Source organism: Nyctereutes procyonoides, unplaced genomic scaffold (genome assembly GCF_905146905.1).
Source record: "Nyctereutes procyonoides isolate TBG_1078 unplaced genomic scaffold, NYPRO_anot_genome, whole genome shotgun sequence".
In the NCBI taxonomy this organism is placed as follows: Eukaryota; Metazoa; Chordata; class Mammalia; order Carnivora; family Canidae; genus Nyctereutes; species Nyctereutes procyonoides.
Genome location: NW_026575132.1, coordinates 16249872 through 16263253, shown reverse-complemented (window position 1 = coordinate 16263253; position 13382 = coordinate 16249872). Strand labels below are relative to the sequence as shown.

Genomic DNA, 13382 nt, shown 5'->3' with positions numbered 1-13382 from the left:
AAAAAAATGAAAGAAAGAAAGAAAGAAGAAAGAAAGAAAGAAAGAAAGAAAGAAAGAAAGAGGAAAACAAATAATACCTAGCTCAGAGAGGTATTATAAGGATAATTTCTATAAAAACAGGGGAAAAGGCTATACAGATGTTGCCTAATTTAAATGTCCAATATTTATCTGCCTGTATTTGCATTTACCATTCAGAACTATTGGAATAGCTGAACACACCAGCACATATACACCTAAATCTGCCAGACATCTGGCCAAAGGAGCTAGACCTTTTCCAGTCTCATACAATTCCAGTCAAACCATACGGATATCTTTTGCCCCACTCCCACCCCCAGCCAAAAAAAGAAGAAAAAACCCCACGATGAATAATCCCAAATGTAGTCTATTCCTCACTCTGCATGGAGCCACAGCAGTTCTGTAATCCAACATCTCCAGGCCCTTTGCTCTCTTCATCCCCATTCCCCTTGTTTCCCCTGAGGCAGAAGAGAAGGGCATCTGCAGCGTGTGTGGATTTCTAGTAATCCTGGCTCAAGGCTTCACCGGAAGTGGTGCTCCAGGCAGAGGCTGTGAAACTTGGGACTGTCCGCAGCCATCAGCACGTTACTGGAATTGTGTGAAACGTTTATTTTAACCCTCCTATTCCCCCACAAAAGAAAAAATCTGTTCAACTGTATCATAATTAACTCATTTTACCTTAAAATGTTTAGTAGCATGTTCTGTGTGTTCTTCTAAGCAGCATACATACCTATATACATACATAGCACATGCGTACGTATGCAGGCATACACCTATGTGACTTCCTATACAAGCAAATTATAAGTTAGTGGCTTATATTCATTTACTCACACAATAACAGGAGAAAACACCAACCCAAAACATTAAAATAGCCAGGCCCCAATAACTACCTCCCGTAGCGAAGAGATTTCAATAATCATCTTGGTTTCTTGGAAAAACCAGGAAATAGCTAGTGGCTCCGTGGGGCGCCTTACATAGTAGCCATACACCCGACCGCACTCGCATGCCGGCTCGCATGCACTTATTTCTGCACCCCACCCTAGTCGCTGTGGGCTCTGCAGAGTGGAAATCAGCCAAAGCTCTGCCCTACTCTGCAGGCCTGTCCTTCCACTTGTCAGAGATCCAGCCAAACTCAAGGCTGAATTTCAATCTAATGAAATATCTGAGGTCATTGCCTGCGCCAAAAATAAAAATGCAGCAGGAGAATAAAAATCTAGCATGAACAGAGCAGCAGCATTTCAGTGACCTCAACTTGGGGCCGGGGCCTTTAGCAGCTTCCTGTGACCTGCATATGTGCAGCTAGAATCTGGAAGACACAGACAAAGCCATCGAGCCTGCCTCTAATTGGTCTCACATCATCAGCATTCCAGAACAGGAAACTGTCTATGGCCAGGAATTCTTGCCGCTTTGCCATAGTATTTGAGAAGCAAACCTTTGCCCCTGCACATATGTAGTTCTGTCTGTTTGCAGCAGGTCCATTTGCTTGGTTTGGAGAGCGGAAATAAGACCATCGTGCCTGTGGCTTTTAGATTTCTAGGGTGTGAACCTCCCTATCACCTGCCAAAGGTCAGTAAGGTAATCGTTAGGTCAAAGACTGTTCCTAGAGTGTGTAGAGTCTCATTTAATGATGCCTTTACTAAAAGAATGAGATCTAGGTTGCCCCCGACTGGCGGAGCTCTGCCCCCGCCACCAGCCATAGGCAGGGGACTGGTACGTAGGCAAGCACGTACCTTGCCCGGCACACGTGGACAGTTCACGGCACTGCCCCCTGAAGTTTCCAAAGAAATAGAACTAGTCCTTTCCTCATCTCACATCGTGTGGTATAGACAGGTGCCAATACGCATAGGGTTCACTCCTGTGCAGCTGTCTCAGTGGTTAAAACACAAAAAATTCTTCACATAGGATGCCACCTCTAGCCAGTCCCCATACCACCCCCAAAATAAAAAGCCAACAACACCGAACCATTCTGGGTTTTTTGGCGGGGAGGAGAAAGGGTGCTGATGAGGGACTGGGGAAAATGCTTAGAAAGGAATCCTTACTATTGAAATGTTCTGAGAAAGAGGCAGAGTCAGCTCCTTTTGGCCAAATTCCTGATAACCAGAGCTGCATGTACTAGTCTGTAAGCTATTTCGTGGTTTGATTAATCAATGCAAATAAATAAAATTTAAAGTAATACTCTTCACTTTAAGGATCCTCCCATTCAGTCCTAGTTCGTCGGTTTGAGACATTCCAAGGAGCAGCCAGCAAGGTATTCCCACTCACCCATCCACAGACCTTGGGCTAGAAAATGTGGAAAGAGAAGGATAAAACCCAGAGTAGCTTTTCCCTGTCCCCTCACCCCTGCACAAAATCTGTAAGTTGGAAGGAACTTTAGATAATCCAGTCTCCCCTTTTACTTCTACTTCTGTGGAGAATGGGGGGTTCAGAGATGAAGTAACTTACCCACGATCCCAGGGACAATGGGGCCAACCTGGGCCAAGAACTCAATGCTCCTCACTCTAGTTGAGCCCTCCTCTCTGCAGTAATCAGCCTCATTAATATTTTCTAGTCTCATTTCATTAGAGATGTTGCTGAAACCTAACTGCTTCACAGTCACATAAAAGCAATTTATTTTGTGGGACAAATACAAGTTTTTGGTTTAGATTTGCTAGTTGGCCTACACAGGACATGAAGAAGCAAAGACCACCACAGAAAAACAGCCCAGATGTTCTTGGCCAAAGAGCAAATACGCGCAACTGAGGGCCAACCACCAAGATGGCTTTTGAGGAAGACTAAAAAATCAGAGTGAATTGGTAGAAAGTTAAGGGTCTTAGTAGCAATGCACAGAATTGTGTCATGGGTATTGACTTCTTACCTGATGTTCTAAATTAATTTTAAAAACCACAGGATGGTTAATGCCAGCGAGTTTCGGTTATTTTAACCAAATGATGTATTGAAAGTATACATCTGTGAAAATGAAATGCATCAGTAACACTATGTTGGACCTTATTGGTTGGTGTAAGCCAGCAGCTGACACTTGCAAATTCAACCTGGAGAGGGCACTGTTTAAGTGCCCCCTGGGTACTCCTTCTAGGATGCCTTCTCCAGGTAGATTATATGTCAGTGGTTTTCAACTGGGATGATCTCCCAGCCCCTTCCAGGAGACATTTGGACTTTTGGCAGTGTCCAGAGACACCGTTGGTTGTCACAACTTGGAGGGAGGGACTGTGCCCAGCATCCAATGGGTAGAGGCCAGGGATGCTGTGATCATCTTGCATACATGGGGTAGCCCCCCACAACAGAGAACTATCTGGCCCCAAATGTCAGTAGTGCCCGGGCTGAGATCCCTGGATTCAGTGAAGCAATGAATGTTTTCAGGAAAGCCCCATGGGATGGCTTTGGTCGGTAGCAATGTGTCCCTGTGGTTGCATTCTCTGTGACACTAGAAAGGAGGACATGGTTCTTTGTTCTCGGAGATGCACAGCAACAACCGAAAGGCAGTGGAACTGCTGATTGCTGGGAGCTCAGAAATGAAGATGAAACTGGCTGGCTTTCATTTGATTTATCACTCGGGAACACGGAAAGACATTTCTCTTTCATTATCTGCTGCAATTTTCTACATGGATGATTGCACTGGTAGATTTCCCTTATATACAAGATGTGTTCCTGAAAAGTTGTTTGTAAAATCAAACTTTAAATACAGTCAGGAAATTCAGCAAACACTAAGGAGCCAGTGAACACTTTTAAAGTGAAAGGCCTTTTAAATAAAGCCCTTTCTCAAAGAGGAGCGAGGCTATAGGTTACATTTTTTAATGTAAATGCTTTATTTTTCCCGCACATTTTTCTTACAGAGCTCTGTAACGTTTATGTAAGAAATAGTTTCTTCTTCCTCCTTCCTTTCCCTGACATTCATTTCATTTAAAAAAAAAAAAAAAGAGGGGGAAAGTTAATAATGGAGTGTCTGAATTTGGGAAGGTCATTGATCAGTCTGTCCATTATAAAGTTCAAAAGATGACTGCTGGCTTACAAATGGTTAGAAAATAGGACTTGGGTACATTCTGAAATCATTAATTTTTTATCTCAGACTTTTTTTTTTCTTCAGTTACTGACCTTTGGCTAGAAAGAGCAGGTGTACTCAGCCCCTCCGTCACCCCATGAGTGTTTGTCGCACCAGAAATACCCAGTAACACTCAGCCTCTTCACCGAAGCAGGGTGCAGGGGTGCCGGTATCAGCAGAGATAAGGGAGTGGTTCTGAAGGAACCCCATGGCTTTCTCCTTATCAATCGCTGCCCTAGGGCAACATCCCTGGTGTAGTGTATAAATCACTAACTCAGCAGTGCACGGGGGGCAGGAAGGAGGAAATGTATTCGATAAGGCTACCATTAGTGTCACTTCAGTGATAGGAGGGTACAGAAGTGTGACCCAGCGAGGACAAAGCCACTGCCCCGGGGGAGGAGCCAGCCAGACCAGAGGCAGACGGAGACCTGGGTCTAACCTTCATCCCACTGGAGGAGGGAGGGGCTAAGGGCCGGGAGATGCTAGAGAGGATCCCACCTCGACCGTCCAAGCCCGTGTGGCTCCAGCATTGAGGCAGGTAGTGGAGTCATCATGAAAGATGGCGTCACACACCTGCTCTTCCAGAGACAGTCACCCATTTTTGTCCCACAGAACCCCAGGAGTAGGAAGGAAGTCACTGTGAGCAGCACTTTACAAATGAGGAGACCAGAGCACCAGAAAAGGCAATGACTTGCCCCAGATAACTCTTAAAAAGGGTTGTGACTGGAGCAATGAGTCTTCGGACTGGAAGCTTGCGCTTGCCTCCAAGACAGCACATTCCCCTCACTCAGATGACCTGGCCTCAGGAGGCACCACGCCCCGGCTGTCAGGAGTCCTGGGTTCTAGTCTCAGCTCTGTCTTCAACTCACTGTGTCCTCATGAGACAATCACTGCCCCTCTTAGAGTCTCAATCGTCTGATGTCGGACATGAGGGGTTGATCAAGATGTCCTAGGTCACCATGTGACATAGGTACAGTCAGGCTGCAGGAAGAGTTGTCAGAAGACAACAGGAGGCATCTGCTCACCCTGGGAGGATCAGTCTTGGCTGTATTATTGTGCCAGGAACTCTGTTTTATTTGTTATTCCCTTTGAGCCTCATAAGACCTTTATGAGGGACACGTTGATGGACACTCCATGCAGCAGATGAGGTGATGGAAGCTCAGAGAGGTGAAGTAGACTTGCTCCAGGTCACTGTCACAGTCTGCTCAGGCTGTCCTGCAAAATACCACAGACTAGGGGGTTCAAACAACAGATACTGATTTCTTATGGTTCTGGAATCTGGGAGTCCCCAGATCAAGATCCAGCAGGGCTTGGTTTCCAGTGAGAGCTCCCCTCCTGGCTTGCAGATGGCCACCTTCTTGCTATGCTCCTCACACAGCCTTTCCTCTGGGTACACACAGTCGAGGAGAAAGAGAGCTCTCTGGTTCTCTTATAAGGACACTAACCTGTCAGCTCAGGGCCCACCCTTAAGAACCTACTTAACCTTAATCACTTCCTAAAGACCATATCTCCAAATACAGTGTCACAGGGGGGTAGAGTTCAACATAGGGATTTGGTGGCAATTGAGGGGTGGGACACAATTCAGTCTGTAGCAGTCCTACAGCAAGAAAATGATTTGAAGTCAGGCCATGTCCCTCTGTGCCTGCTTTCCTAAATACCACTATGTTTTACTTGCCCAGAGAGCTGAGCTTGGGCAGAGATGGCTGGGTACAGTCTCTGGACTTCTGTCTTTTGGTCTCTCAGCTGTTCAATACGCCCGCCTCCCCTTCCCTCCCACCCCACCCTACCCCTCCCTTGCCCAGCTTCTCTGCTCCAAACCACTGGGTACAAGGGTGGGAGAGAGGATCTTCCTTGAACCAAACTTTCTGAACCCTGAATGATGCCAGGGCTCAGTCAGTGGCAGGCTAGGGAATGGTGCACCAAGAACCGGCCTATGCCCCAGACTGAAGCCCAGGACACTAGAGGAAAAGCAAAAGAAGCACAAGCTGAGCCTGCAGTCCTCTTTGGGCCCAGTCCAGTGCTGGGCCCTCCATAGATGGTTGCTGGTTGAATGAAACCATGCGGGCCCAATTCCCTGGCTCCTGAGATAAGGGAATAGTTGCTTGTCACTCCCATCGGGCAGGATGGGAACCTAATCCACACTGGCCAGCCATCTCCCAGAGCAGCCATGGCCGTGCTTGTCACTTACTCATTATTAAAGACTTAGCAGTAAAAACAAGCCTTCTGGCCTCATGCACAGGCTTCCACCAAGCCAGACAACAAACTAGTCATCCACCTGGAATGCCTCCTTTCTATAAATTACAGTATCTGCGTGTTTTCTTTAAAAACTATTCTCTTCCCCACTTTCTCATGCTTTACCGTTCCCACTTGTGTTAAAAGGTGGTCTTACAAAGGTTTTCATAACTTTAAAAAAAACAAAAACAAAAAAACTCAGAAGGACAGTAGGCCCAAGGATAGCATTCAGAAAATGAAAATGTGTCATTTTATCTTTCCAAACTGTCAAAGGTGGCAAGGAGTACCAGCCCCCCCCCCCCCCCCCCGCTTCCCACGTTTACAGAGGCTGAGAGCAACCTTTTATGCACAGAGCTTCTGGAGCTCTGTCCAGCATCACCGTGATCACGTGGTTGCTAGTTGACTGTTGGCACCTCTCTACTGTGAGCCAGAAGCCTCACCCCAACTAGTTCCAATCGGGGAAAAAAAATTTTTTTTTCTTTTTTTTTTTTCAAGTAAAATTCAACCTTGAGCATCTTGGAAAAGGCAAGAGCCCACATTTTCTATGAGTCATCGCTCTTCCCAGTGGCAGGGCTCCCCGGGACGCGTGTTGTCCTCCGAGCTGCACCGAGGCGTTTCTGTCTTGCTCTCGTCAGCCTCGTTCACCATCTCCGTGGTTGGCTTTTGCAGGTGTGAAAGCTGTGGAGCCGTTTTCCACGCCGAATGCAAAGAGAAGTCCGTCCCCTGCCCAAGATGTGTCCGCCGAGAGCTGCAGAAGAAGCAGAAATCTTTCTGGCGGAGGCTGAATGTGGACGAGAGCCTGGAGGAGGCTTGCAACATGTTCGAGCTGTCCTACCAGAACACCTGACTCAGCAGGAGCCCGAGGCCAGGGCCTGACCTCTCGCTGATCCAGCAGCCCGGTGGCTTCTTTGCTAGCCAGTTAGATCCCTCTGGAAGAAGAGTATGTCTCCTGTTCAGCTAGATAGAGATATATATTTACACACATTCCCACATACCTGTTCGTCCCGTATGTATGTTCTGTGTAAATCGCTGTCCGTGGAGCCTCTGTGGCTCAAAAAAAAAAAAACAAAACAAAACAACTACCATTAGCTGAATCACACTTAGCCCTGAATTTCAGCAGCTTGCTCCCAAGCAAAATGTGGTTTACACACAAGGCTTTATAGGTCAGACTTTTTTTTTTTTTTTTTTCCTCTCAGGGGCTGTTTTGTTACACAGGACACAGGAGGAAGCTTACCTACGGGACCACAGAACTTTGGGTTATTTTTGTGTTATTTATTTTTAGCCATTGCAGAGGACGAAGTCACTGAGGCAAGCTCATCACAAACTCATCATCGTTTGTTTCATGTGAAAATTTTCGGAACACAGGAGTGATGCCTGGATGGCCCAAGGGGCCCCACGTCCCTGACGGCAGCACCTCGGTTTCTACCACACAGGTGGGGATCCCCTCAACCGAGCCGAGTGGCTCAGAAGTGAGGCGACTGAGCTCCCTCTGCAGAGCATGCACCCCTAATTTATGAGGAGAGCTCCTTCTGGCTCTGAGGTTGATCTCAGGTTTTTTCCTGAGGGGAAAAAAAAGGGACCTCTGTGACCAATACCTGCATGTTGCCAGTCTGTTTGCTGGTACGAGTCCCAGCGCTACCCAATGACACGGCGCCCCTCCATATTTGGTTGAAAACACAGCTTTCGAAGAGTTTTCCCGGGGTCTCATGGGTAATAGTTATGATTTTGTAATAGTGCTGGCCTGAGGAAATTTCCTGCGATTGTGGTTAAATACATCGGTTTGTAGACCTATGGGTATAGTGCGTACCTTCTATGAGATGGTCTTCGGTGTCTTTTCACAGAATCTTGTGTAGGCATTTCCTACTTATTTATTTTATATACTTTATTTATCGTTGTTCTTCACTGCACTTTCACTTGGACCCTTCATTTGTCAACTTTGCCACTTCTACGCTTTTTAAATTGTTTACAAAATCAAAGTAACATGGGACGTCAGAACACGTTAGACTATTAAGAAAATACCAAACTTATAAGTAATGAATTCAGTGTAATAATATTGTTTAAATAAATATACACACACACGCATAATTGCCACCTTAAAGTGAAACAGGAAGTGCTAAAATCATATCATAGGAATAGAAAATATAATGAACTGCTTCACCACTTGGCTGAGTAGGGAGCCCCCACCGCAGTGCCCTCGTAGGAGCCAGCGTAGCAGTGGTTGTGACCAAAGTATCAGGGGGATGGCGCTGGAAATCGTGGCTCGGGTCCTCCCACCATAACTCCACAGCACAAGGATACACTGATACTGAAACAATTCTTAGCAGACTATATGAGACGACTCTTTCCACTGAGCTGATGCCTCCAACACCTTCCTGGTTTGGTAGTTTCGCTGCTGTTAGGATCTGGAAAGTCAGTGGCTCACACCGTACACGATACATTTAACCCCACAGCCATGTTCCCTGACACCTCTTCCCCCCAGATCCTAACTCTTGATACCTCTGTCCATTTAGAGGCGAGACATTTCAGACAGACTTTCGTGCAGCCTGCCGGAAGTCAGCACAACCTGTTGCCGGTTCCGTGGGCCCCAGACCACTCGCTTCAACTTCACAGCGCGCCATTGCGCGTGCATTTTTTTTTCCGATTCTACAGCAGCCATAACCAAGGGCGTATAAACTTCCCCAGAGGCCAAGACCCCATTCACAAGGACACCTTACGGTGCCTTTTATTCTTGGAAAACCAGGTTGACTCCTCCCCCGCCCCCTCCAGTTACAGAGAATGCAGCACACGAAAGATAAAGGGTGGAAAAAATCTCAAACAAGCACTTGGCAAACAGGCAAACAAATTTGATCCTCTCCTCCTTTTTCCTCCCCTTCGTGAAATACAGTATTTATATTTTCCAGCCTCAGAGAAGATAGTAGAACATGATCTTTCACAAGAGAGTTATAGACCTGCTTATTATAAAACAGATGTGCTCCGATGGCAAAGTGCCTTTCTCCTCCGCCCCCAGCTCCCTGTCACCGTAGCTTACTTCTGCCTTCGCCGAAATTAATGTATCCAAGGTCCCAACTGTCAGCGAGGGTCCCCAGCGCAGCGCGTTTGCAGTCATGAAGCGCAGGCCCCCCTCCTCCCAGCCAGCACGTTTGCTCTCCCTCTGGACAGATTTCCTGTCCCACCCTGCAGGCACCTAGCGGCAGGCCTGCCAAGGAGGTGAGATTCCAGATCCCTGTTCTAAAGGCCTTTGTTTTCACGGGGGCACCCGCCTAAAGGGCTCTGCTAAACACTGGCCTCCCCTGGCAGCTCCTCCTTGGGAGGAGTTAGAACCTTCTACCCACATCACTTTCAGCTTATTTTCAAAAGGGCACCAAAAAAAAAAAAAAAAAAAAAAAGAGAGAGAGAGGTACGCTCGCCCTTGGCTACCCAGAAGCAGGACTGCATCCCAGCCGCTTCTGTTTTCTCTCCTTCTTGTCCGCCCCTGACAGCCTGGCCGGTGCCGTCTGCCGGCCTACACGGCTCTCAGCCACCACCACCAAAATCTGATAGGACAGAGTGGAGCCAGCTCAGGAATTGGGTCTGTCATGAAAAATTCCAAATTGCTGTTTTCCAGCCCAGAACGCCTTGGAACACATGAACGCCCTTACTGTTTTCAACCCAAACAAATGACTTGGTGCACTGTTAGGTAATTGTTCTACTGCTTAGAAACTATCGAAACAAAAGCAAATCCGTGGATTACCACCTCCTTAAGACCAAACTAATACCTGCTTTCCTTCACGTTCCCTTTCTCATCCCATATTAAATATCTCGCACATAAAACACACAAGAAAATGGCCAATTAATCTCCTAGAGCCGGCGGCCGACTGGAGGAACCTCTGTTCGCTTGAAAGGCCCATTCCCTGGTGGATCACTTGAGGAAATCCCTCCTAACGGTGCCAGAAACTCATGTGTGAGACAGTCCAACCCTGGTAAAATGCTGGCATCTAACCCTGCTGTGGAGAAGCCAGTTCCCGAAATAGACCGCAGTTGCACCACTGCAGGAAGGCCACAAAGTACTTTAAAAGCAGTCAACTGGAATCGAATCATGTTCTTTCCAGGGCTGATTTTCCCCAAAGTTGAAAGCCTCTTTATATGAAAACCATGCAAACCCTCGTCATCCCCCTTGCCTCACTGCGTTTCAGGAGACTGTATTAAGAGTTCTTTTCCATCCGTAAAAGGTCATATTGTTAGGAGCTTTAATACTTGATTCGCTGACAGGGCAGTCGCCTTCGGATCCGACTAGACCAGGCCTCCCCCAAACAGGGAACATCATCAGCGTTGGGGATTTGTGGTTTCCAACTAACTCAGTGGTATTTCGGACTCCTGCAGAGGGGACTGGCTGTGACTCCTTTCCGGCTGCGGCTCGAACCGTGGTGTTCAGGTCATGCCGCAGCCATAGGCAGCCTCTGCCACCGAGAGGGAGTCCATTCCGACGAGGTCTGCGTGCGTACACACTGAACACTGACACCCCCTTCTTGTGCCTCCTTGAAAAGGTTCGGCTTCCAGACCTGTGGGGTGGTTCTCTACCTGTTGGCCAAACAGGGCCCTGTGAGAGTTACTGCCATCGGGTAGGCCTGGATGCCACACGAATGCTTCCTGCAGGGAGAGCCATTATCTGAGGAAGCCAGGGTACATTCTGTTCCTAATTTCGGGTGAAGCCAATGCTGCTGTTCGCAAGTTTGAGCGGAATCGTTCATCGCCACCGCTCTGCCGCACTTCGCCGCAGTATCTGGATAAGGAAGTAAACCTTCAGCTCTTGATTCTAATACTGCCGAGAGTCGGCACAGGGGTTATTTTATTTATTTATTTACTTATTTATTTTTACTTCTCCCAGTAAAGAGTGATGCATACAGTTTCCCCCCTTATTTCTTGAATTTTCTCAGTTCTTTTCTAATTCTAAGATAATGTCAAAAAGTAGAGAACTGGGGGTGAAACAGAGAGACACGAACACACTGTCCTTTGCGTGAACTGAGTCACCAGAGGTACTGTTTTCCTTCCCTTGGTACTTGTTAACAAGTAGGCATTAGCGCACCGTGGACATTGGACATCCTTCTAGCCCCGTGTCTGATAGAACTCGCTGGCCTAGGTTGGGCCCAGTGACGGGTGACTGAGCCCCGTTCAGGTAACTTACGCAGACAAGTGTTGATTCCTATCATGGGGTGCGGTTAAGTCCTGGCACCCAGCAATTCTGAATGGTAGACAATTCCAATGTCATTGTTTTCAGACCCCCTGACTTGAAGGGTTTTCTTTAGTGTCTTTTAAAGACTTTATTCATGAAAGACACAGAGAGGCAGAGACACAGGCAGAGGGAGAAGCAGGCTCCATGCAGGGAGCCTGACGTGGGACTCGATCCTGGGACCCTGGGGATCACAACCTGAACCAAAGGCAGATGCTCAGCCATTGAGCCACCCAGGTGTCCCTTCTTCAGTGTGTCTTAGTGGGTGCACACCACGGTAAAGTCTAAGTCACTGTTAAACTCTAGGTTAGGTAAAAAGTCAAAAGTGTGGCATCCCCTCCTCAGCACAACTGTAGTTGTCAGGGATTTTATTTAAAATGGGTTCCCCCATGATGGTATTAGGGAGCACTCTCCTCATCAGTTGGCCTCCGAAGTGAGGCGAGGCACTGTTAAACCCCAGGAAAGGGGCAACTGCTGTTTGGCTTTGGTTCCTCCCTGTGAAAAGAGAAGCCACCCTGTTAAAAGGTGTGGAAGCCACAGCCATTGCCCAGGGGAGAAGATTCAGGCGCCTACAGCGCCTCTTAGCACAGTGAAGACTCCTTCCCTCCCCTCCCTCCCCCCCCCCATAGCGCTCTAGACCAGCCTCTCCCCTTCCTTGCCCTGGTCCCTAGAGCTAGGCCCCCCACCAGCCGCAGCCCCCCCCCTTGCAGCCCCAGGAGACTGCGCTGCTCCCCCCACTTGTCCTCCCCGCAGGAGTGCCTTACAGTACCACCTCGTGCTTCTAGCCGCCTCCACTGACCCACTTGAAGGCCACACAGCTTCCTCCTGCCAGCCACCATTACATGGGTGCGCTGGAACCTGCACATTCCTCCAGCATGGCAGACCCTTCCCCTTTGCTTAACCTGGTGCCTTAAGCTCGGGAGGGAAGGGTTCCTTCGGGGAACACATTGTGAGAGTAGAATGCTACAAACATGGGCTTCTAGCTCTGTGGACACTCATATCAGGAAATACAAAAGACATAGCAGTAATGTTTTACTTTGTTTTATGCTGGGGTTGTTTCTCTTTTCTCTTTTAAGTCACTCTTTTTTTTATTTATTTGCTTGCTTGCTTTCATTAACCAAACTCAGGGGAATGTCATGCGGTCACCAAGGCATGAGTGGAGGCATTAAACCAGTCAGCCAGATTTGAATCTGTAAAGTCACTGAACTCAGCCTTTTTCAGGTTAAAAAATGACACAAACACAGAATTTTCTTTTCTTTTACTGTATAAAGGTTTCCTGCTTTACTTCACCACCTGTTTTCCAAGTAGGAAGTGGGAAGCCTCTTGGATACATTGTGATAAAAATGTTTCTGGGTGGTGTGGGCGGTCCACTTAGCTATTAATATTTGGCTTTTGCTGCTGGAGGTCTAGGTTCTGATTTCAGTCACCTACCACAATCTTATTTTAAATAGCCAGAAGCCTACCATACAAGATTTTTTTTTGGGGGGGACAGGAAAAAAGGAGGGAAAATGTTTAGTCTGCAAATGAAGAGCATTAAATGTGGTGCAGAAGAGTTCTACACCACTCATTCTTCTGCTCCTGGGTCAGATCCATGTTGTTTTCCCTTATTTCTGCTAGTGCAGTACAAGGTTTGGACTATTATATTACTATGTGCTGAGCTATTTGAAATACCTAATGCACTAACATACATACATACACACATATGTGTTGTTTCTGTTTTCTGGAATTTTTGCCTTTTGTTTTAGCATAACTTATGCATACTTTTGTCTATATCATTTTTAAATATCAGTTAACTGTTAAAATATAAGATGAAGTTGTGTTGTTGACAAGAACCCTAGTTTTTATGGTCATCTGTCATATAATTTAAGCGCACCAGTTCCTAATGTATAAAAT

At 47.1% G+C, this 13382-nt stretch overlaps 1 protein-coding gene across 3 annotated transcripts in view; it reads left to right on the top strand.

Moving 5' to 3' along the window:
* PLEKHM3 (pleckstrin homology domain containing M3) overlaps nt 1-8074 on the top strand; it is a 173666-nt gene extending 165592 nt beyond the window's left edge. For all 3 annotated transcript variants that reach the window (XM_055345361.1, XM_055345359.1, XM_055345360.1), the window contains exon 8: nt 6953-8074. In XM_055345361.1, coding sequence (XP_055201336.1) covers nt 6953-7130 — 178 coding nt within the window. In that variant the 3' untranslated portion in view covers nt 7131-8074. The remainder of the gene's footprint in view (nt 1-6952) is intronic.
* Nucleotides 8075-13382: the final 5308 nt, after the last annotated feature.